Genomic DNA, 23185 nt, shown 5'->3' on the forward strand with positions numbered 1-23185 from the left:
TCAGACTGTGTTATGCAAACTCTTACATTATGACATTCTTCTCACACTAACTAAAAGCTTTGTTGCAACATATTAATACAGAAAGGGTTATTTGTTTTGCTTGTAATAAAGGCTGTATATTTGCTATTTAGAAGTAGTAATAAGGTTGACTTTTACACAACCTTGGGGAGGAAGTTGCATTATATATTTATTTTTGAAGAGTTAAAAATTAAAAATGCATCTTGTGTATGTTCAGCTGAGACGAGAGCGAAGGAGAGTACATACAAATTCCATCAAATATAATTAGCATAATCAGAGGCTGGATGAGAGCCACAAATGATTGCACAAGGGGAAAAAAAGTAGTTCCTGAGATCTTAGTGCATTGCCTGAAGCTGAAAGGGACACAAAGCAGTAGGAACTATTTTTACCCAAGGGCAATTTCTGCTGATACTGCCCTTGCAAGCAGCTCTTTTTTTATTATTTTTATAGATTCTTTTTCTGCCTTAAATTTGTATACTGAATTATCAATGAGGATAAATGTCAGAGTGGATTAAGATTAAATTAGGAACTAGATACTTCAAAACAAAAATATCCCTCCTTCTTATGTACTCCCTTTAGTTTAGTCTAGGGTTTTGTGCAGGGGGAGGAAGTTGACTTTTTTCCCTGTAGATGCGCTAGGCTGCAGCTACAGAGACTGTGTTTTCCTTTGAATCTCTTTACATTCAGTTTTTCGGCACAGATAATTTAACTTCCAGTATCCCATCTTCTTCATATAGTTCTTGAATTTCTTTCTTCTGCTTGCAATGTAGCTGGCTGATGTTCTTTTTTTTTTTTCTTTTTTTTCTTTTTTTTTCTTTTTTTTTCTTTTTTTTTCCTTTTTCTTTTTTTTTTTTTTTTCCCTCCTCTGGTTCCACTGCAGTGCACACGGGGGCATAGTCAGAGAGTTTACAGTCTCCTACCCTCCAGAGAGTGATGAGTAATTTAGACCACTTGTTGTCCAGGGCTACCAGACTCCAGCTTCTAACAGAGCTGATGAACAGAAGTAGGCATGACACCAAAATTAGCTACCTGTGTTACACTGTTTTGCTCTTGCCCCTAGATCTTACCAAGTTAGTTATAATAACCCTATTGATGTTAGTGGGTGAAAGCTCAAGTGTTAAAAAACTCCCCCCATGTTGTACACAGAGGCTTTGCCAATCTGCAAAACAATCTTTTTCCCTCCCTGCTTCTTTTTTTCCAGAACCGGTGCTTTTTTTCTGTCACTTTGTGTTTCATCTCTTGTTTTCTCGTCATCTGCTCACCTCCTTTCCCCTCCCTCTGACACGTGCAAATGCTCCAGAATACATTTGTGCATTTGTACTTATTAGTCTTTCTCAGATGCATACTTCTCTGGTTTTTATTTTTTGCTGGGCTTGTTTTGTTTGGCATTCTTTTTACATTTTAATGCAAAATATGCTTATGGGTGTCTATTTAAAACTGCAGTTGTTTAAACACTCCAAATGGTCCCTTTGGGAGGGTAGAGGAGTGCAGGGAATGCAGATGAAGGCAACTGATGATGACTTGTATGTAGCACACCTTCCTTCGCCCACAAAACCGTGTTTACAGTGCTGATCTGACCAGTTTCTGGCTCAAAGCAGCTTCCAACAGTTGCTTAGTCTTTAAAATATTTCTTTTAAATGTTGAACCCCAGTGCTTTCTCTCACTTTGTGCATTCAGAGATCTTCCCCAAGAAAAATTCAAATGGGCAGGAGTTGGTCAGTTGAGCACTACCAAGATGTTTTTGAGAAACAAGATTGCAAGCACATACAGCTGGAAATAGAGCTCTCTTCCCATTGGGGAAATGCCTGTTTTCTGAATATAGGAAAGATTTGGGGAGGTTTTTAGCTACACCATTGTTTCCTTCTGGTACTCTTCCAGTTCAGATAATGCTACTGATGTCCCTAGGCTTACAGCTCAAGGTAAGATGCTGTGCTGGGTGTGTGACAGCTTTTCCAGACATGGAAATGTCACAAGTTTAAAACCTCCCAATTTATGCCCTATACAGCTGTAAACAGGAATTTTATTCCACTGAGAAAGGCAGGTTTTTAGTTTGCCGGTGGAGTTAGCTCTCCTGGTTAGTTCTGAAAGGGCTTGAACTCCCTCAAGCTTGGTATTGAAAAGCTGTAGATAGTCACATTTTATAGCTATTTTACTTACATTAGTAAATAAAAAACCACAAATCCAAGACCTCCCTAGTTCAACCTTTGGTAAATAATTTTAGTGTACAAATTTACTCATGAAAGAGAAGGAAATTAAAATATGTCTCTAGATGACTAGTTCCAGAGGCAAATAAAAAATGTTAAAATAACAGCAAAAAGAGTATCTTAAACTTTTCACCTCTTTAAGAATCACAAAGCTTTTGAGCAGCAACTGCTGTATAAAATGTGAACAAGGAGGGCTCTTCCCATGTGTCAAGCTTGGTGCTGAATGTGGCCATGATGCAGTGAAACAGCTTGGGACTGGATGGGAGGGCTCCTCCATCTCCTCAAAGCAAGAGGGGAATATTAGGCAGGCAGAAATGTAATTACTGGAGTTGAAACTGGGCCAAGACAATGAGACTGACAACACATTCTTGGGAAATGTGCTCTTTGATCGTAAATATCTGTGAAGCAAGCTTGCCAGCCATATTGATTTTGGCAGTGGATTATCACTGACAGCCATGATCTGCTGCCCTCCTGCTTAAAGCAGTGCCCTCATAGGTTTTTGGACAAGCAGCCAGGGCAGTACGTAGAGAGCAACGCCTGGGGTACGTTCACCGCATCACAGGTTCCCTGAGGGTGTTGGGTTAGCCCCTGGAGAAGTCCTGTACAGGTGTTCAGTGCCAGGACAGCAAGTTTGGCAAGTGCTGGCCCCACACAGACCAGGTACAGGTGCACTGTGGAATGTCCAACCCACTGGTGTCAGCAGCTCTGTGCAGGTGCCCATCCTTACACAGCGACTGATCTGGCTCTGCTCCCTTTCCAGTCACGAGCTTTGACCAGAATGAAACCGTGAGCAAAGCCTGATCTGCATGACAGCTTTTTTCCTTCAAACTCTGTATTTGGAAGACATTTGCTGACTTTACCAAATGCAAGCCCTGGGTTTCAACAGCCAGCACATTAGGTAGTGATGTACCTGCCGATACTTCTGTTCTTAAGTGAAATTGAGTATAGTTATGAGGAGGCTGTTGGTTAAAATAATGAGATAAAACTTGAGAAAGTGCAAAATAATACCTGCACATCATCCAAATTATCTTTGCATGTGAAATGCATAGAGATTGTGCCCTGATCCTCAACTGATAATTCCAAGTCCTACTGTAATACAAATAATAACCAGATATTTAGGATAGATTAGAATTTACTTTTGGATCCATTAGCATTTCTGTTAAATCTGACAAATGATGTAGAAAATCTATATGAATTCAAAGAGTCTGCTCATCATATTTTGTGACAGCTGCGTGAATACTTGACATCTTTGTGCTCTTAAAAGAATATATGCAAAGACTCAATTTAATTTGTAGGGTTGAGGGAATTTATTTGCCTAATTTTGAGCCCACTAGCACATGATGGATTTGAAAGTTCAGTTCTAACAGGAATATAATTGGGTTCTCATTTCACTTAGGAGAGAGCATGATAGAAAGGGTGAAGAGAGAGATAGAGACACGAGGAAAATAAAGTAAGAAAATGAAATTGAGAGTACTCTTGAAAAAAATTGCGATGAGATTGAAAAAAGAATGTAGCAATGCACAGCGTGAGAAAAAGCCCGTACATACAAATAAGTTACTCTTTAAGGGGGCAGACGAGACAAAATAATACATTCTTAATCATAGTGCCAAATGTCTTTTGGCTGAGAAGAGCTGATGCTTTAAAATTTACTCACTGTCACAGCTGAAAACAAAGACAAAATATTTAAGTCTCTAAGTTGTGGGAAGGGAGAGATGGATGTTTCTTTAAATACTTTCTCGAGCTCAGTAAGTAAAGCAGCTCATCAAATGTGCAGTCTTGCAAGGACATGAATATCTGGTGCAAACAGTGAGCCGCAAGGAGAGGACACATGGCCATGGTCATACAAACCAGATCCCATGGGAGAATATCTGCCTTGCTGACCAGCAGTTGTTTCATGTCTCCTGTGGTTTCATTTGGTATGAAGACCACCTCACCCTCCAGAGGTCAGCTACCGCAACACTTAGCTTGGTCTGTTCCCTGCGTGCAAGAAAAGTCCTGGGGTCGTCACAAATGCTGAATTCCTGTCATTTGACAGGATGTCTGCTGGCAGTTACCAACAGAACATACTTAGAGATGGAGCTGGCACTCTACCAAGTGATACTGGAAGAGTCTTCCCATACAGTTCCCAAATACTTTCATGAGAGACAAAGATTTGGATTTGTTGATTTGGATCTGACTGGCTTACACATGCTTTGCCTTTTGTTCAGACTACAGCAGCTCCTTTTCTTACCATTTTTGAAAGCTGCGTAAACCCTCTGCTTTGGCCTCTAAGGTGCACAGTGAGATCGGTGGCAGTGTAGGTTTCTTCTGTCTCTGTGCTGCTGAGGACTGCTGCCATATGAGCGGCACATTTCAGTCCAGTGTCCTTCTCATCCTGTGCAGCATGTGGGGCCAGGATTCACACGCAGCACAGTGTGCCAGCATTCTAAAGTAGCTTTATTAACAGTCCTTAGGGAATACCTCTCCATATCCCTCATTTATCTTTTAAATGAATCTCTTAGCAGTAAAAGAGGACAGGAATTGGGTTTGGTTTCAGTCTAACTCAGCATTTGTATTTTCCTAATTACTTCCAAATGAGCTGGCTCCTGATATCCCCAGCCTTTCTTTTGCTTCACATCGGGCAGAGTCCCTTTGTAGCTGGTCACTGACAGGTCCAGCTGAACCAGCATGAGCCCAAGGCATTTGAAGGTAAATCTCTGTTCAGTGCTGTAGGACCTTGTCAGCTGCTCAAGGTTTAGCTTAGTACACAGCAAATAGAAGTACTTCTCCTGTGATACTTGTATTTACTTTCATTTTTAGGTAAGAATTACATTTTCAGCTGTATCACTAGCAACTTTCATTAACGCACCTTGTTGAACAGTAGCTTTTTCGTCTTTGTGCTTTACTAACGTTGTAAAATTAAATGGGTTTTTCTGTCTTTTTGATTGTATCCTGATATTCTGTCACCTTTTGATCTCTGTGTAATGCACATAGACTGGAAACTCCTTGAGGTACAGACTCCTGGGGAGGGAGGGTGTATGGGGGTGCATTTTTTCTTTAGAGGGTACCTACTGTGGCAGAGCCCCACCTACTGTGGTACTGTGAAATAATAGTAATAGCATTATAATTGTTGTTGTTGTTGTTGTTATTATTATTTCTTCCACATTAACTTTGTAATACCTGGAAAATTCAATTTTGTTTAAACTGTATTGAGAACTGAGGGAAGAGAGGGAAATGGCAACCTACAGGCACAGCAAATGGCTCAAAGTACTAATACATTTCTGACTTTATACAGCAACTTCTCCTTAATCCGATCACTGGTTAATTTAATCCTGTTTCCTTTGATTGGATCCCCTGGAACCAAATAATTTGTATTGTGTTTTAGTCTGGTATTTCTGATCATTGTCTTTGTTAATTTGATCAGGATTGATTGAGCCAGTCATTGAAAATAAATCATATAATTAATCAAATGCAGCATTAGGAAAGCGGTCCCTCAGTGAGTCTGTTAGCTTTTACCTCTTGTTCTTCTTCCCCAGTATATGGAGCGTGGACTACTTTTAGAAAAAGATGAACCTTTTTATAGCATCCACAGCTCAGCAGTAGACAGGGAAAGAGATACAGATACATCTATATAGATATGCTTATTTATTTGTTGGAATAGCATAGCATAGAATTAGAATAGACTAGAATAAAATAGACTAGACTAGACTAGACTAGACTAGAAGTAGTTCAATGGGAAAGGACCTACAGTTATCATTCAGTCCAACTCTATATCCCCCCACAAAGCATCTCAATATCACAAAGTCTGTGACCTTTCTGAGATAGGTGGAAGATCTTGCTTAATGGCTCAACCTTCTTGCTAACTCAGTGATTTTAAGAAGCTCACCGTGTGATCTATGTTTGAATTTGGCACAGAATCATCACTAAACACAAAAAGCAAGATACAGCTCTGGGCTTCATTCTAATAACATCTGGATGTTATTAGTCTGGTACAATCAGTGCTTGTATGAAGCTAACGGTCACTCTAAAAACTGTGCTATGGGTGGAAAGGAGATTTTGGATTCACAGCTAAGATTATTTTGATCTCCACCTGTTGTGTGGAAAGCATGCCTCTTGGGGTTTTTTTCAGAGTAGGTATGAAGTCCCATTTTTCTTCTTCTCTCACTCTGATCAATAGATGTGACCAAAGTTGGCCATTTCTATCTGCACTGTTAGATATTTATAAACTTGTGTTCTAACTGAAGCTTTATTACAACAAACCAAGGCTCAGTTTGTATTCTGGAGGCAAAGATTGAACAAGAACAGCTAGAAGTCCCCTTGCTCTTGTGAAAGCCACAGCAAGTTCAGCAGGGGACATGTCGCCTCTTAAGGGGTATTACATGCAACAACCCCAGGCTGGCCTGCCTGGCCGTTCATCTGGGGGGAGTACAAGGGCACTGTCTGCCCTGCACCCATCCTAGCAGGAATAGCAGCTTCTGATGGACCATGACCTGCAGCAGCAGAGGAGGAGGATTAGGAAGATCAGGTAACGACTTGCTGTTGTAGGTGAGGTATCCCTACCAAAGGTCATTTAATTATAGCTTGTCCTTCCCTTCATGGCTTACAGAACCAACCTGTGTTATTTAGTGCTCACCATAACCTCTCTCTCTCTCACCTTGGCACTTCTTGAGTGGGAGATTACTTTTAGAGGTGGTTTACTTTGTGTTAACTTCCTGGGAGCAAAGAGAGTGTGAGGTTTTATGCTTTTTGTAATTTTATGAATTTTCTTAAAAGGAGATTTTCAAAACCAGAAAATTCTTTGGCCAAACTCACATCCTTGCTGGATTTTGTCTCTTAATCAGTCCGATGGCTCAAAATGGATGCCTAGAAGAATTTAATCTTAAAAGAATAAAAAAGTAAAGGAATGTAAATCAGTGAAGGACATGTAAGTAGAGATGGTACCCGTTTATCCTTAGATGACAAAAGACTGTTTAGCATCACAAGTTGCTGTGAACTGAGCAATACTAAAGGATCATCCAATTCACACCCAAAATGAGAATGAGGTGTCTGGATAAAATGTGCAGTGATGTAGCACAATTCTGACAGGTGTACCAGTAACACTAGACCAAGCTATACCATTATCAGTTTTGCTTTAAATCATGTGGATGTGGACAGCAAGGTATGTCTAATAGCCATTTGGTAGATTTATATCTTGGGATGCAATGTGTTTGCCATAAATCTTTTAGAAGGATGGTGGTTGAGGCACCTGAGGCAGTCATGCTAGTCCATTAATCCATTCTGCTGAAAGAAAATAGGAGAACTGGGCAGCTTCCTACTGGTAGCATGGAGATACAGAAACAAAATGAGCAGGAATGCTTTGATGTAAAACATACAGTGCAGAAAAATTGGAGAAAACAGTGACTGTGATTCCAGCAAAACCATATATTTGCACTCTGTTGTAAATCACATTAAATGATTGCCTCACTGCCTGATCCTGCACTGAACTTCTTGTGTTATTAAAGCTCTGAATCTGAATGGAAACAGGGTTGTGTCTTGAGATCTCATTCCTAAAAAGCATCTGCCAGTCACGTCTGGTCAGAACAGCTTGGGGAATGTTTACCTTCTTTTAGGAACCAACTGGGAGATTGATGGGTTTGAGCTGGTTTTGCACAAACTTGTTTGAATCTTAAAAGGCATTTTCATTTGTCTGCACAGAAGAAAAGGTTTTAATAGCAGAGGAAAAAAGATTCTTTAATAAGAATCATTGAAATCCATGAATTTGGGATAAAAGGGAATGCAGTATATTATTGTAGTATTTTTCATTGTGTAGTACATTTGTGTTTCTCCTACACAACCAAAAATTTTAACAAGACTAGAGCAATTACAGGAATACCCAGATTTTAGATATTATCTTGGAGGTAGAAAAAGAGATGGATTATTGAAGCATATAGTCTCTGAGAGAAATAGCACTTTAATGCTGTTTTTCACATCTTGATTCTAGCGACTGCATAACCTACCTTCGTAAGATGCTCTTAATTGAACATTTCAGTAGAATTTGAATAAAGTCTAATATATCAGGGATTCCTCCTCCACTCCTTAAAATATGATGTGAAATTTATTAGTCTTAATGTACATATCCCAGAGCTAATAGTTTTATCTTGTAAATCAGTTTCTCATCTTTTTAATGGCTTTTACTTTCAGATATAAAAAATAAATTCTTGATTGAAAAGTCTTTTTTGTTGTGCAGTAGAAGAAATGGGAGGGGTCAGCTTTATAAGTGCAAAAGGATTTTTAGTTATTTTTAAATTATATACAATTGCTGAATTAAAGGATAGCTGAGTTTAAATTATGCATTAAATTAGCACGTTACCGATGGAGGACACTCAGAGAAAGTTGAAATTTTTTGGTTGTTGTGATCCAGATTCAGTCACAATTTAATAGCTCAATTGATGTTGATTAACTTAAGGCAGTGATAAATCTGGACCTATAGGCTTACTTTTCTTTTTGCTGTGAAAGGTAAGCATGCTGTTTTTACAGTACAGTCTGTCCTTTTGTTTGAGAGTTGACTGAGTATACTTTGATCCTTTTTTTAGAAAAAGAATTCTCTGTTCTCCCTTAAAGAAAGCTTCCTGAGACCTGGATCAGATTATGGAAACTAAAGTGAGCACACAAAAGTGCTTGTTAGAAAGTGAAATATATGTGCAAACTAAATGTGCCCTTGATGATAGCCTTATTGATCAAGCCAAGTTAATAAATCACTAATATCACGCAGCACTGTTCAACACTCACAGGCTTATATTGGTTTTATTTTTTTTTCCCTTTCTTTTTATGTGCCTGCTGTGTAGGCAGAGAACATGCACTTTCCTGCCACGGACTGTGTACTACAATTGAAATACTGAGTTCAGAGGGCTTAAATGTAAAATGTCGGCATCCAATACAACAAAAAGGAACTTCTGTATCAGAAACTTAATACTGGGATTGGAGCATTTTATATTCCTCTCTTTCTACTGCTTCAGGCCCTCATGCAAAATGGAATTTGGGGTCCAGTTTGGATAATTAAAATAATTTCATAGGAAATTTGGCATGAAAATGCCATACAGAGTGACTTCTGAACCTAGAAATGGCCAGCATTTGCATTCAAGATAAATGTTTAGTTTTCAAGAAGTCTGCATTTTAGGTTGTTTCAGTAGCTTTGCCAGTACATAAGGGCAACATGCTTTGTGCACCCTTTGGATTCTAGTCTGACAACCACTTACTCCATTGTTGCCCCTATTTCCTTAAGCCCTCTGACAAAAAGCACTTATGATGAACTGGTTTTATCTGCCTTGTGCCATGGGATGCCTGCAGGATCTCTGAAAGCCCTCTCACATTGCGCAGTGCATGTTCTCTGTAGCTGCCGCATTGTACCCGATGCCGCGCGTTTTCTCCTCCGTCGTGAGATTATTTTGCATTGGTAGCTTTGCTCTGATTTGGGGTTGATCTGCATGCAGACCATGTTAGCAGCGGAGGTTCTGCTCAGGCTAAAGTGGGGCTTCTGTGCTCGAACCCAGTGTCGTGCGCTGATGTCCCTGGTGTCCTGGAGCAGCAAGTGTCGCAGCCGGGACCTTGGTTCGATACCTCAGCTCCGTTCCCTGATGTTCTCGCTGAGAAACGAAGGCAGCTGGGTGAGTACCTGAGCCTCTGCTGGTGCAATTTGCCAAGACAGAATACAAAGTAGCATTTATGAAGCACTTCTTGTCATTTCATGGTCCTGCATTCATTCTTAGCTACTGCCTGGAGTGCTGGTGTGAGAGCGCTGGTTGTACCGGGCAGTCAGCCACCAGAAAGACATAGATACCACCTATGGCCAATTCACAACCCTTTTCTATTCCATCTTTCTCTCTTCCATTATCTCACTCCTTTTCTTTCCTTCACGAACCTGCAGCTAATGTGGATAGTGAGCCTTAGAAGAGGTTAATGAGACAGAAGCAGTTGGCCCTTTCCCAGTATGGAGTTATCTTCCATTGCATTGTCAAAGCTTGGGAATTTGGAGTCTTATTTATGAGAGTGGCCAAGGCTCAGTCCAGGAAAGTTGGGGTTGATTTTGGTAGTGGGAAGGAGCTGGACATGGTCATACTTGTGCCTTCTTATCAGTTCACAAAGTGAGTGGTGAGAAGCTCTGCTCTGCATGGAGCCAGGATCAGGGCTGGGTAAATTCCACCCATTTGCAGGTCTGGAACTCCTGCAAATGGGTGGAATGCACCTCACTTAAGAGAGAAGGAGTAATATGTTCCATTAGTTCAATAGGTTCAGTGGAATTTAACAAAGTTTAACAGTGGTTTACAAAGGTTAAGTAAGTTTGCTGGTGAGATTCACCTTATTAATTACTGCATGGAAGAAGTGCACAAATGCAAACTGAGTTAGAATCAAGTTAGAATGTTTTTCACAGAGACTGGAGATGCAAAATGGTAAGGAAGAGTCTCCCCATTAGTCATAAGGTACAGTGGAACTTAGGTGCAGCCAGGTGCAGTCTGAGTCTCAGACAAAGGTCTGTATCTAATGAAAGAAATACAAAGAGTGAGGAAGAGTCTTCTGTTGAGTCACAAGGTTCAGAGTGACCTGCTGCTTTCTAAATAAACTCTTTATGTAGTCTTGGTGCAGTTAGGTCCAATCTTAGTTTCAGACTTGGACAAGGGGTTATAGCTAATGGAATTATCTATAATAAGTTGATAATAATTAATATTGAGTAGCTACATGAATTAGTAATGTTTCATTAGTATTAATTTAGGTTCCTGACAGATCTGCCATTGATTAAAGGTCTTGCCGTTTCGAGCGGCCTTCTTGAGAGTTGTCCCAGCTCAGGGAAAGATTACCGCCATGCAACCAGGCTGCCTGTCCAGAAGAGCTCAAGAAGGCTTATATAGGTTGTCATATTTATGGAATAAAGTGGTTGGGTTATAGTTCAATTGCATGTGATGGAGAAGGTCTGCATGAGTCTCCTTGTACCCTAAATTTCTTTGCTCCTTGATTAATGAGTCTTGTAAAAGCCACCAGCTAGTCATGTGTTAATCACACAATCAGTGTCCCCAGCTCATGTGCATTGATGCTCACTGTGTCACTGTTTCCATCATGGTTTTTCAGAGAGAAAGTTGCAACTAGAGAAGTTCTTGGCCTGGACACGGATCAGACCTTCACTTCCTTTGCAGCCTGTACCAAACTACCGCAGTTTGGTTAAGGGGTGGAGTGCATCCATCACAGGGATGTGGGCAGACTGCACTTGTGAGTTTCTCCAAGCCTGTGTCATTAACCTCGAGGCTGGCAGTGTTTTTAAATCCTCTGCAAAGTTAGAACGGGTGCAGACTTTACCCCACTGCTGAGCCATGTGTCTCTGAAGGCTGTGCCATAGTGCTCCAGAGCTCGCTCTGACTGGTGGCTCCTTGCTGGATGGTGTTTAAGGAGTTTAAGTACTGAATTACTCTGTCTGCTCAAGAGGGTACTTAGACTTCTTTTGTCTTTAATGCAGGGTAGTAACATTTTCCTGTGAGTTAACTGTATTACTCTCTTTCTTGCGGCTCCCACATTAGTTTTACGAAGAGAAAAACAGTGCTGTGTCATCGCAGAATTGCCTGGTGATGGGAACTGTAAGGTAGATGAGTTCTTCTCTCCATCCATGAGCAAGTCCTTGAATGAGGTTTTACTGCAGGACTGTTCTTTCTGTTCCTCTTGCACGCTGGCCTGTCGGTATCTCTTAGGTTTTTAATATGTTGTAGTACATCCATCTCTTAAAACAACAGTTTAATTTCTGTAGCCCAGCCACAAGCCAGTGCTACCGAGATATTGCTGTCATCACTGCATCTTTAAAAGCTCTGCTTCCATCCTTAAGAGCTACTTTGGCCATGGACTAAAGTCAGAAATATACTTGGGTCCTGTCCAGCGGCATATAGGAATTTACTCCAGATGAAGATTTATCCCTTTATGGTTCAGATTTTGCATGTGTGCCTACAAACAGTACCTGTTTCATGCAATATTTAATAGTGTGAACTAAAAATTAGTCTATAAACTCTGGTGCAGAGACCACTGAACTTTTTAGAGCATCAGACACATTCAGACTTTAAACCCAACCAGGGCCACCAGTCATTATCAGTTAGAGGCATAAAGAACAGCTTTAAAAGGAATTCCCTCATTAAACTGAAGTCGCTTTTACCCCTGACAGGCCATAAACCTGAATCAGTGGGAAGGAAAGTTTGCCTCTGTGCATGCATGCATCTTAACCTTTTTATTTTCAATGGGAAGAGAAAATAGACTGGGTTGCATATTGGATACATTCTCTCGGTATTAAGCTGCCATTCCCAATCTCTTTTGGAAAATTGGAACAGAGATTTGCTACTTCTCATCCATCACTTTAAATGAAGGTCTTAGTAAAACCATTTTGATTGCTGGGCATCACAAATAGTATCCCTCTTTCCAGATTTCTTCTTTTTTGCTCATGAAAATGTTAGAATAGGTCTTAGCACTTTGAGTCATAGCAGGATGTATGTAAGTGGTTCCAGAAGCTCTGGGGAAGTTGCTCAAATGTGTTTATAAGGACCTTCCAGGAGGTGCTTGGTGGTGTTAAGACTGGGGAAGATTGTATTGGAATTTTTGTTACTGGATTTGTGTGGTTATTATGTTAGGTTTTTGAAGTCCACTAACATACTCTTTGACGCTATTAGTAGTCCAATAGGTTTTATATTTCCATTGATGTAAAAAAGGTCTTACTAAAAGTTTAGATTTTATTTCATTACAGATTTGTAAAGCTTAGGACTTAAAGTCAGGCTTAGTTGTAGCTATGCCTCCTCAACCCCTAAGAGTAGCCATATATAGCCATGATGCAGTATAGACCAAATCACTAATTCCTAGTCTTTATCTTCCCAAGCAGCTGATGGCTGTGAACTCATGAACTTTCTTGTAGATATTCTGAAAAGCCCCACGAATCTGAAGGTTTCAATGTTTTAATATAATAAGGTTCAGTGAACCAACTGTACAACAATTACAGTTGCCTATGGGCCATGGTTTATGACTGCTTGAGCTACAAAAAAATTGACAGTCTGGCAACTTGTCTGTGTTAGTCTCATGTAATGCCAGAATTGTTCTGTCTTGTTCTCTTCTGCCTGTACATCTGTATTGTGGTTAATTTCCTTAAAACTGGGAGACTGCTTCCTTCTGGAGTTCAAAGTGGCAGGTGGTGAAATGCAGACTTCAGCTGATCATTTTTATTGGTTCTTAATGGTGGCTTCAAACTAAAGAGGGAAAAAAAATCATGAGATTTGATTTTGGGGTGCTCTATCCATGGCAAAGAGCACAAATTGAACATTTTATGGGTGCTAGAAAGATGCTGATGATTCCTTAAGTAGTCTTTGTAGTCTGCCAGGAATTTCAGGCAGTTAACTAGCCAATGCTGCTGTTGACTAGCCAGGCTTTAACAGACCTTTTAGAAACCTTTTGGTCTTTTCATGTAAATAGACTTTTGGCAGAGATGTATACCCAGTAGATTTTGTAATGCATTTCCTTTTTTCGTGTTCCATGTTTAATTCAAACAAGCATCTGACATGAAAGCTAAAGATAAAAGTGTAACATAGTACAATTAGTTCCTGTGAAGTCTGTGGATCACTAATGGAACACAGCTCTTCCTCCTGCACAACTAGCATAATACAGGCCATTTTTTGGTCATTTGTGTTGTACATTAAAAGCATCAAATAGAGCGCTGTCGTGGGCCTGAGCGAATGGACAGAAAGTTCCTTTGTTTGATAAGGCTGGAAATAATTTCGCTTTCCTGAGACGCAAATGGGTAATTGCTGCAATCAGATCAGAGATACATAACACTTGTAATGTTACCCTTCATGTATTAAGAAAAAAAAAAGCAGAAATTAGATCAGAGGCCAGAAGTATGTATACATTTTAAAAGGAAGTTCAGTAATCTCTTTCTCTGTTTCCATCACCATTACTGTCTGTGTTTCATGGACGTGTGTTGTGATTTCATACCAACTGATGTCTGTCACTTTCTGATCAAACACAAGTTCAGGAGTACAGTTTGAAAGCAGCCTTCTGGATTGTGTCTTTAAATCCACTGAGCCTCTAAGAAGCAGGGTTTGTGAGCATCTTTAGTGAAACAAAATCTACATTTAGTGAAAGTGAAGGAGAAGTGTTTATTGATAGCAAACCTGATGAACTCCTTCCTCTTTTTTAGTGCTAAAAGTACGGAATTTAGGTCTAGATTTGGCTGTAGACTCTATCACTTTCACATGTGTCTGTTACAGTGCTCTAGGTTTCTTGAAGAACAAGTTCCAAAATAAGCTACTGGATTTTTGTAGGATTTAGGAGAGCTGTAGGCACATATGCCCTTCTTTATCCATTCTGGAAAAAACATGAGTTCTTTTAAAATTGTAGCATGTGTATCATTCTGTATTATATAAGGTAGAGGAATTTTTTTTTCTCTCTTATTTTACATCAACACTGTTTTAAAGCGGCTTGGGAATGTAACAAAGTTAAACAAGATGCTGCCTGTCTTGACAATGCCTCACAATAAGTATGTATTTCAAACCACTGGTAAGACCCAGTTCACACAACAAAGAAATGCAACACACAGATGTCACATGCAAAATACACAGGGTGTGATTTGAGTCATGAATCCTCCTTTTGGTTCCTAAAAATACCCATTTCTCTACATTTCATCTACTTTTTGAATTAAGCTTTACTTTAGAATAAGTATTGGTGTTTCTGTGGAAAATATTTTAGCTGATATACAGGCAGAGAATGCTGTTTGGTCTTTTTTTTTTTATTTTCTCTAATGCAGAGTGCTTTGGCTGCTGTTAAGCGGTTTAGCTAGATCCAAAGGGATACTGCTACCCGAACTGGTAAACCACCAGCGGTGTTATATCTTCCTGTGTCAAAGACCTTGTACAATGTAAAAGCTAAAGGTATTCAGATTAATCATTTTCTCAGGGCAATTTATAAATAGAAAGCATTTCAAAACTGAGACTTATTTCTTCCCCTCCTGCCCTTTCTTCAACATGAATAGAGCAGAGCTCTTAAAGCTCTTGACTTGTCTGCATGTCCACCCTTTATGTCTTTTCTGACTCATTTTTATTTCAATTGCAAAAGTTATAGAGGTAGTTGAAATGGTGAGGACAGAAGTAAATGTGAATCTAAAACCAGAATATCATTGTCCTTGGTGCAAAAAGAATAGAAAAAAATTCCAGAGAAATAACATTTAAAAAGAAAAAAACAACAACAACAACAACAACAAAACCTATGGAAAATAATAAATTGATGAGTTTTGAAAAATAACAGTCATAGGAAAAATTATATTAAGAATCATATTTCCCTGTGAATATCTGCATTAACAAAGTATAGCATTTCTATTGGGGGAAGTATTCCCATTGTGTCTTCTGGGAGCAAAGAGAGCAGCGCAGCAAAACCTGTGTCCTCTATCAAGGTCTGCACACACAACTCCTGACCCCAGGAGCCCACTGAGGATAAAGCTCAGGTAGAAAAGGGAGCGGATGTCAGGAGATGTCAGAGGCTCTTGAGTGAAGGGAGAACATTGGAGGAGGGCAGGTGCTAGTGGGTATGCTGGTCAGGAAGAGGGGCAGGTGGGCAGAATCAGGGCCTACATGGATTTAAAGACAGGAGGAATGACTGCTTGGCTTGGGTAAGGTGTGCATGAATTTGCAGAGGGGTAAATGGATTTGCTAATGGCTTCCTTTCATGGGCTGGTTGAGGTACTCGTGATGGGTGAACAGGCTGCTGGTGTTGACAGAGATTTCATTGGTACAGTGTGACACAGGGCATTTATGAAGCTGCTGTACCCCCATCTCTGAGCTAAATTACTTCCCAGATGTGAGGCAAACAGCCAATCGCTCAGACTGGTCCCCTGTTCTTTATGGCTTCACTCTTCAATACTCACTCAGCAATAGGCAGCTGGTTCCATTTGCTTGCCTTAGAGGTTCTGACACCAGTAAAAACAAAACAAAAAACTTTTAATCTTCCAGCAATGAAATACACAGCAGCCATAAATAAATGAGACCTGTTGGAGCACCCTTATTTTCTACAAGCCTTTTCTCAGCAAAGGCATGATTGTTTGGTAAGGACCCTAAAACTGCAGCAGGGGTCTGGTATAGCATTTAAATCCATGTGGTAGTTTCTTCATCAGGAGATCTCTTTCAAATCATGTCTGCTTTGCTGATTATTCAGACCAAGTCCTTCCCCTACTTTATAGTTATTTTAACCTCTCTGAAGACCTGCCAACATACCCACTTTAGCAGCCAGGGATGATATGCTGCTTCTTTTTATTGGCATTCAATTTCAAGGGTTGACAGACAGTAAATACGAAGACTTCTTTTTACTGTTATACAGTAATTTGTCCTACAGTTGTAAGTAAGTATCTTGTTCTGCCTCCTGCTAAACAAAACTCACTATTTTTGGAAGAAATTGAGCAAACAGAAGATTGTTCCATTTTACATAGCTGCCACTGAGTAGATATTACTGTATCTGGGTTGTTGTTTGTTGGGTGGTTTGTTTTTTTTTTAAAGGCAAATGAAGCGATTTATTTCTGAAAATACTAGTTTGTTGTGGATTTTTTTTTTGTTTAAGGTGGATCTATTAAATTTCCAGGTGATTTTTTTCAAATATATTGTATTTCCATGTGGACAGCTCATGCAAGCCTGGAGGACAATCACAGAACTGTTAGGGTTGAAAGGGACCTCTGGCAATCATGTAGTCCAGCCCCCAACTGAATGATATTTAAAGATCTTAGGATGTCCTCTTGGACTGTAACCAACAAGCAAGCTACTAGTTATGAGGAACCATAATTAATCCCAGCAGTCAAAACATTTTTATTCTGTATTTTTCTTTCTCTCTGGTAGACACCTTGCATTTCCAAGACTGAAAATCAGCCTCAAGGACTTGCAACAAGTGTCAGGTGGGGACAGACACCCATCAATCAGTCCACGCCCTGGGACACTGATGAGCCTCCATCTAAACAGATGAGGGAGAATGAAAACCCAGGTATGTCTCTAATCTTATTTGTAATTCTACCAGGGAAAATCATTCAAAGCAAATGAAATGCACTATCTCCATTTACCTGTGTCAATTAGGCTTCATTGTGAGCCCTTTCTGTATTCTTTAACAGGTGTTTTCCCTCATTGTAAAGACCCCTCAAATTTCTTCTATGCCAGGGCTGATATGAATGTATTAAGATGCTGCAAGTTCATTAGTGCAGGGGTTTTTTTATCCTTCTCTGCCTTCACTAGAGGGAAAGGCACTCTGTAATACTTTAAGACTTCTTTTATGTCCAGAACTACCTGAAATGATTTCCTGCTTCCAGACACATATCATACATTGTGCTACTATGCCAGACGCCTAATTACAATGTCTTTGTAGTGGCTGGAGACCATTATTATACACACGGAGTGTTTGTCAGGGAGCCGTGAAAGCACAGTTGAGAAAGAGGTTAATTTTCTTGGAAGCGTGTGCTAAAGCTGCATAAAGTGCAAAATACATAAAACCGCAAACATGCCACATGTCACCTGATGAGTATTTTAACAATTGTGCTCACATCACTGCAGTAATTTTATGTACTTACTGCTGGGGAACGGCTCCAGATCCCGAACTGCTTTAGGTATTGTGCAGCGGGGCGTGTCGGTGCCATCCACAGGTGTGGGAGGGGAAGGACGAGGGTGTTGGTGTTTGTTCTCCCCCATGCTGAGCCCACCACCATTGCCGGCCTTCCTTCGTGCCACAGGTGCAGCACCCTGGGTCACCACGGTGGCAGCGGGCAGCCAGCCCGCCCTCATCACGCACTCCTACGGGATGACACAGCCGCCCACCTTCAGCCCGGCCGCCAACGTCCAGGCCCCCGTCATCGGCGTCACACCCTCCCTCCCGCCGCACGTCACCCCCCAGCTCCCGCTGATGCCAGGCCACTACCAGCTCCAGCCGCAGCCCTCCCAGCCCCTCAGCAACATGGTGGTCAACCTCCAGAGCCAGCCCTTGTACACCAACAGCCAGCCCCTCAGCATGTCCTCCATGAGCGGCGTGGGCCCAGTTGCCCACCCGGGCCCCGGGGCGGTGGGCAATGGCCATCTGGCCTGTCCCATGCTGCCGCCGCCGCCGCCGGCCCTGCCCTCGGCCACCCTGCCCAGCGGCGCGCCCGCCACCAACGGGCAGGCGGCCGCCCCGCTGCCCCCCAGCGCGGCCGCGGTGGGCGGCCCGGACAATGCTAACGGGGTGCAGATGCTGCGGACGATCGGCGTGGGGAAGTACGAGTTCACGGACCCCTGGCACCCCAAAGGTAAGGCGGGCCAGCTCGGCCTCCTCGGGCGCGCAGCGGGGGTGGGCGGCCGCTGGCCCTCAGCATCCGTGCCGCTCCTGGTGGGCCCGCCAGCTACGGCAGCTGCCTACACGCTTTCTAAAGTGCAGTGCTTTTGTGAGTTACTGATGGCAAAAAGCAGCGTGTTACCAGGAGGTTCGACAAGGTGTGGGCGAAAGGTAGTGAAAAGCACCTTTCAGGCCCATCAGATAAGCTGTTGTTCCCGGGTTAAAGCAGCCATCATCCCATGCCTCTCCCTGTGAAATATACCCCATGTTTCCATCCGACCACTGTTCTCCTGGCTGCATCCACAACAATGACCACCTTCTTCAGCCCTTGTCTTCTCCGCACTCTGGTAGGAGCTGAGGCCAAACACAAGTCAAAGTTGGCTGCAGCTAAACAACCCAACATGTTCAGCCTTAAGGGGAAAACTCACAATTACCAGCTTCATTGGGCTGAAATGCTGCAAAACACATGACTGAATAGTCATGAGTGTTCTGAGAGGTTGACCTTTTCTGAGGAGTACTTTGTAAATGAGCCTCTCTGCCAGGTCACAGTGGAGTGTTATTTCCCACTGTCTTACCCCAGACACTTCAAAACTACCAAAGCTCTGTGTGCCGAGTTTCTAATTGCGTTTCCAGAGTTTTCCCTTCCTCCCTTACAAATCACGACTGGGCCACATGTACAGGTAAAGCAAAATGGAGCTTACGAAAATATTAATGCAGACCTATCAGCAAAATCAATTAAATTGATTTTGTAAAAAAACAGCACCTTCATTAAGATCTGTGATATTTTATGTATGCATTTGTATTCAGACACAATCCATGTGTAAATTATTTATTTGGCACAAGCTATTAAGTTCTGTTGTGTAGCTCAGAATTAAAGACAAGGAATCTCTATTAAAAATGATTAGTCCAATAACTCTTCCTGCTCTTTACATAAATTGTACTTCGGTATGTGTAAACCCTTAACCAAAGTTCCCTTGAAAGGGAGCTCAGATACAAACTCAGCAGTACTTTTGTAAAACTAGATCTTTGGATTTCTTTTAAGTTTTCAGCTCCAAACCACAAATATGATGAGGGCTCTTGCTGGATGATGAGTTTCTGTATTTTTCTTTGAATTCTCTCTAGATGGGCTTTAAATGACACCAGCCCAGTTGGGTAGCCAAAAATTAACCAACGATTATAAGAGTATTGTTAATTCTTTCCCTTTAAAAAAAGAGAAAAAAAGCCCAAAGTCCACAAAAGCAATTTGTCAGGTTACGTTTATAAGTTACAAACCATTGATTTTGTAGAAGGAGACAGGGGAGAGATTATACTCTGATCCTGGTAGGCTGTGTTCTGCTGGATGTCTCTCTTCTCCATAGGAGCTATTTGTCTTGTAAGAGGCATCATCTCCACTTTCCATAGCCACCTATCCCAATTTGCTGCACTGGGTACTCAGATGCATGATCAAATTAACACAATTTAAAGGATTACTTGATGTCACTGGAGACGTGCAAATATACAATACAAGGGAAAACACATAAGCTTAAACCACTTTCATAGCAGTAATTTGATCACATATCTGAGCCCTAGTGACACTAACCTAGTGAGACAAATGAGCACGTCAGTGACTGCACACTTGAGGTTAGGAATACTCCTAAATGCCTCGCATACTTAGGGCCAGCAGTTTGAGCTGTTATTTACTCTTCTTCCATCAATTAACCTTCAGCAGATCTCTGGATAGCAGATGAAGTAAACTTCACATCAAAGCCTAAGTAAAAAGATCGTAAAATATTTAATCAGTCTTTAATATTTGATTTACAAATTCTTAGTCAGCCTTCTTGCTTAACCTGCTGTAAACCCTGATCTAGTCTAATAGTCCAAGCACCACAGAGACCAGTTAGCCCAGGAGTTGTTCATTAAGGTGCAGAGCAAAGTTCCTCACTGGAGGATGCCAGGCATGCCAGACCTAGATCTGCTCCTGTATTTGGAAACTCCTATACCTAGGAGAAAGATCATAAGGAGTATATTAAAACAAGCAGTATTTCTTATCCATGGCAACTGCGGACACATTAACTGTACTGTACCTCATAAACTGCAGGCTAGACAACTGTTTTTCCAAGGATTAGGGAGCTTCTCTGTGACCACCAGCTATTGAGTTATTCCCACAGTGGTTAAAAGCAAACAAACAGAACAGAATGAAGCATGCATATACAAATGTCGCATAAGTAGGACCTATTTTATAGAGATAAAGTAATCCCTTCCTCTGTTTCCAATCTAAAAAGCCCTTACATCTAAAGCTGTCATCTTTTATGACACACCTGAAGTCAGAGAAGATATATGTTGGATTTGCTTGTTCTGAATGAGAGAGAAACAATCAGGAAAGAGGAGACAACTGGGTGCTGAACCAGACCTTAAAATCTCACTAGAATAAGATTCTTAAAATAAACTCCATGAGTTTTAATGTGGCTTGATTTTCTAATTATTTTATGTTTTAGTTTGTGCCCTCAGGGATTTCAGTCTTGAAAGCCTGACTGATTTCACAGTCTTACAAGACAGATACCTTTCTCTCCAATAATGAATGGAAACTAGGAGACAGTACTAAGCTGTTCAAATATACAAGTTCAAACTAGTTCCCTACAAGTTTCATTTAAATATTCTCTCTCTTTCTTGGGGAACCTTGGCTGGTATTATAATAAGGGCCACTGCTAATGGGCTTGAGATCTATCTCATTATCCTGTGGAATTCTGAATTATTATTTCACTTGACAATCCAGTCTTGTCCAGGTTTGAATAATTGCCCAACTATCCCTTAAGTGAAAGAACAATTCTTGCTGGTTAACATGATAGGGTTTCTTATATTTTTAAATTTTCCTAGGGAGCTGAAACATCATGTTTTATTTCTGATAATTATTTTTCCTTTGGCTGTGTGCATGTTTGGGCCATTTTTTACTGTGTTTGTGCAGAACTAGGTTTCTTATTCAGCTGTTTCTAAATACACATAAACAAATAAGTTGCCAAAAGTTAAATGCTGTCTTATTTGCAATAGGTCAAGAGATCTCACATGACTGGAAGAGCTATTTCATGGCTCTGCAAAAAATGCATTTTGGTAACAACAGCCATGATGTAAAACAGATATGTCATTGTCCGGTGTTTTTTTACCTAATTCCATTGAAACTATTTGTAAGAAAAATTGTGCATGGATTAGGAAATCTTGGTCAGGATGGGTTATATTCTTTAAATACAAGTTAACTTCAGCTATGTGATCTATTTACTTAGTGAATTTGTAAAGTTGTTACATTATGAGAGACATAAATGAAGTTTCCTAGGAATTAATCTTTTAGCAACGTGTGAGGAACTGTAGAGCTGCCTTGTGAGATGCATGGGGTCTTTCATCATACAAAATGAACAGGAGTTTTGGAGGCATCTACTTTGGCCTGTAGTTTCCTTTTGGATAGCATATATGCCAGATACTCCTAGCTGACTTCAAAACCCATGACACCTTAACACAGACATGCAACCAAAAATTTTAGGACAGAACCAGCCCTTGTTTTCGATCCATGTCCTAAACCTTGCTCTAGAAGCTAAAGTGCCAGAAAAATTAATAAAGCAGAATATTCAGAAACATAAAGATGTTAATTGTAAATGTACTCAGTGAAAATCCACTGAAGTTCTCACAGCCAAATTTTTACGTGGCTTCTTCAGAAAATGCAGAGTTGCGAAGAATATTCAAACATATTTTCAGGATCTTCAGGCTACATGAAGTGGCCAGCACAAATTGTCACTTGCACAATGTGCCTGCAGGGAAGAGGAAAAATCATTCCTTCAATTTCTGACACAAGGTACCAGTGTCCCATGCCATGACACAGTGGCAGAGACCAACGTCTGTGTGCCTGCCAATCCAGCTGAGCCAAACAAAGAGGAATTAATCAGTCTGATGAAGGACTGGAAGAGATTGGTTTCCTTGCAGAAGCTGAGGTTTAGTCCTTGACTGTTTCCTGGGGCAGTATGCTTCCTGGTATTCAAGACTTGTAAATCCAAAACTGAGCCCTTGATGGATACCTCTGACATATGTAGAACATAAACATTCCGTCATGGACTCTGAGGTCGGTTACACATTTGGAAACATACTCCCTTCATAAACTTGATATACTTTGAAGCATAGTTTCTAACACAAAAAATGAGGAAAATAGAGTATTTTATTGTAGTACTTCTGCATTGTAAAATTAACCATGGACATCATGGGGTTTAATTTGTGGCTGTTCATGGAAAATACTGATGTTCGTTTCCATAGTATTTGTGTTCTATAATTCTTTGGTTTGCAGTCCTTAACTAGTGGGAAAAGAAAGCAGATGCTAATTAGTGTTCAGAGAGTAATGACTGTAGAAACATAACAATATCAGAAATAAAATCTGAATGTTAATCCTTGTAGTATTAATTTCTTAACAGTTCATTTTCAAGCATCAGCAAATAGCATGAACTAAACAATAACAAAACTACAAATGAAAGCTGTTGCATCATCACTTATTGATTGCACCTTTCATACTTGACTTTATTGCATTGGAATTCTCATTAGGCCTCAGACAATATTTACTTTCCTTAATCATGAATAGTAACAAGGCAGAGTATAACATTTTGTCAATAGTTATCAACTTTTTCATCAGAAAAGGCTGAATTTTCAAAGGGATTTCAGCC

General features: G+C 40.6%; 1 protein-coding gene across 7 annotated transcripts in view; it reads left to right on the forward strand.

Annotated features, from left to right (window-relative positions):
• Nucleotides 1-23185, forward strand: part of KLHL29 (kelch like family member 29) — a 390113-nt gene that overhangs the window by 234818 nt on the left and 132110 nt on the right. For 2 of the 7 annotated variants that reach the window (XM_058419935.1, XM_058419934.1), the window contains 3 exons: nucleotides 9671-9844; nucleotides 17063-17204; nucleotides 17941-18489. In XM_058419935.1, coding sequence (XP_058275918.1) covers nucleotides 9671-9844; nucleotides 17063-17204; nucleotides 17941-18489 — 865 coding nt within the window. Of the gene's footprint in view, nucleotides 1-8787; nucleotides 8841-9670; nucleotides 9845-15858; nucleotides 15877-16493; nucleotides 16575-17062; nucleotides 17205-17940; nucleotides 18490-23185 lie in introns of those variants that run through there. The other 5 variants (XM_040059660.1, XM_040059661.1, XM_040059653.1 and 2 more) reach the window with 5 other exon arrangements.

This window comes from Hirundo rustica, chromosome 3 (assembly GCF_015227805.2).
Source record: "Hirundo rustica isolate bHirRus1 chromosome 3, bHirRus1.pri.v3, whole genome shotgun sequence".
In the NCBI taxonomy this organism is placed as follows: domain Eukaryota; kingdom Metazoa; phylum Chordata; class Aves; order Passeriformes; family Hirundinidae; genus Hirundo; species Hirundo rustica.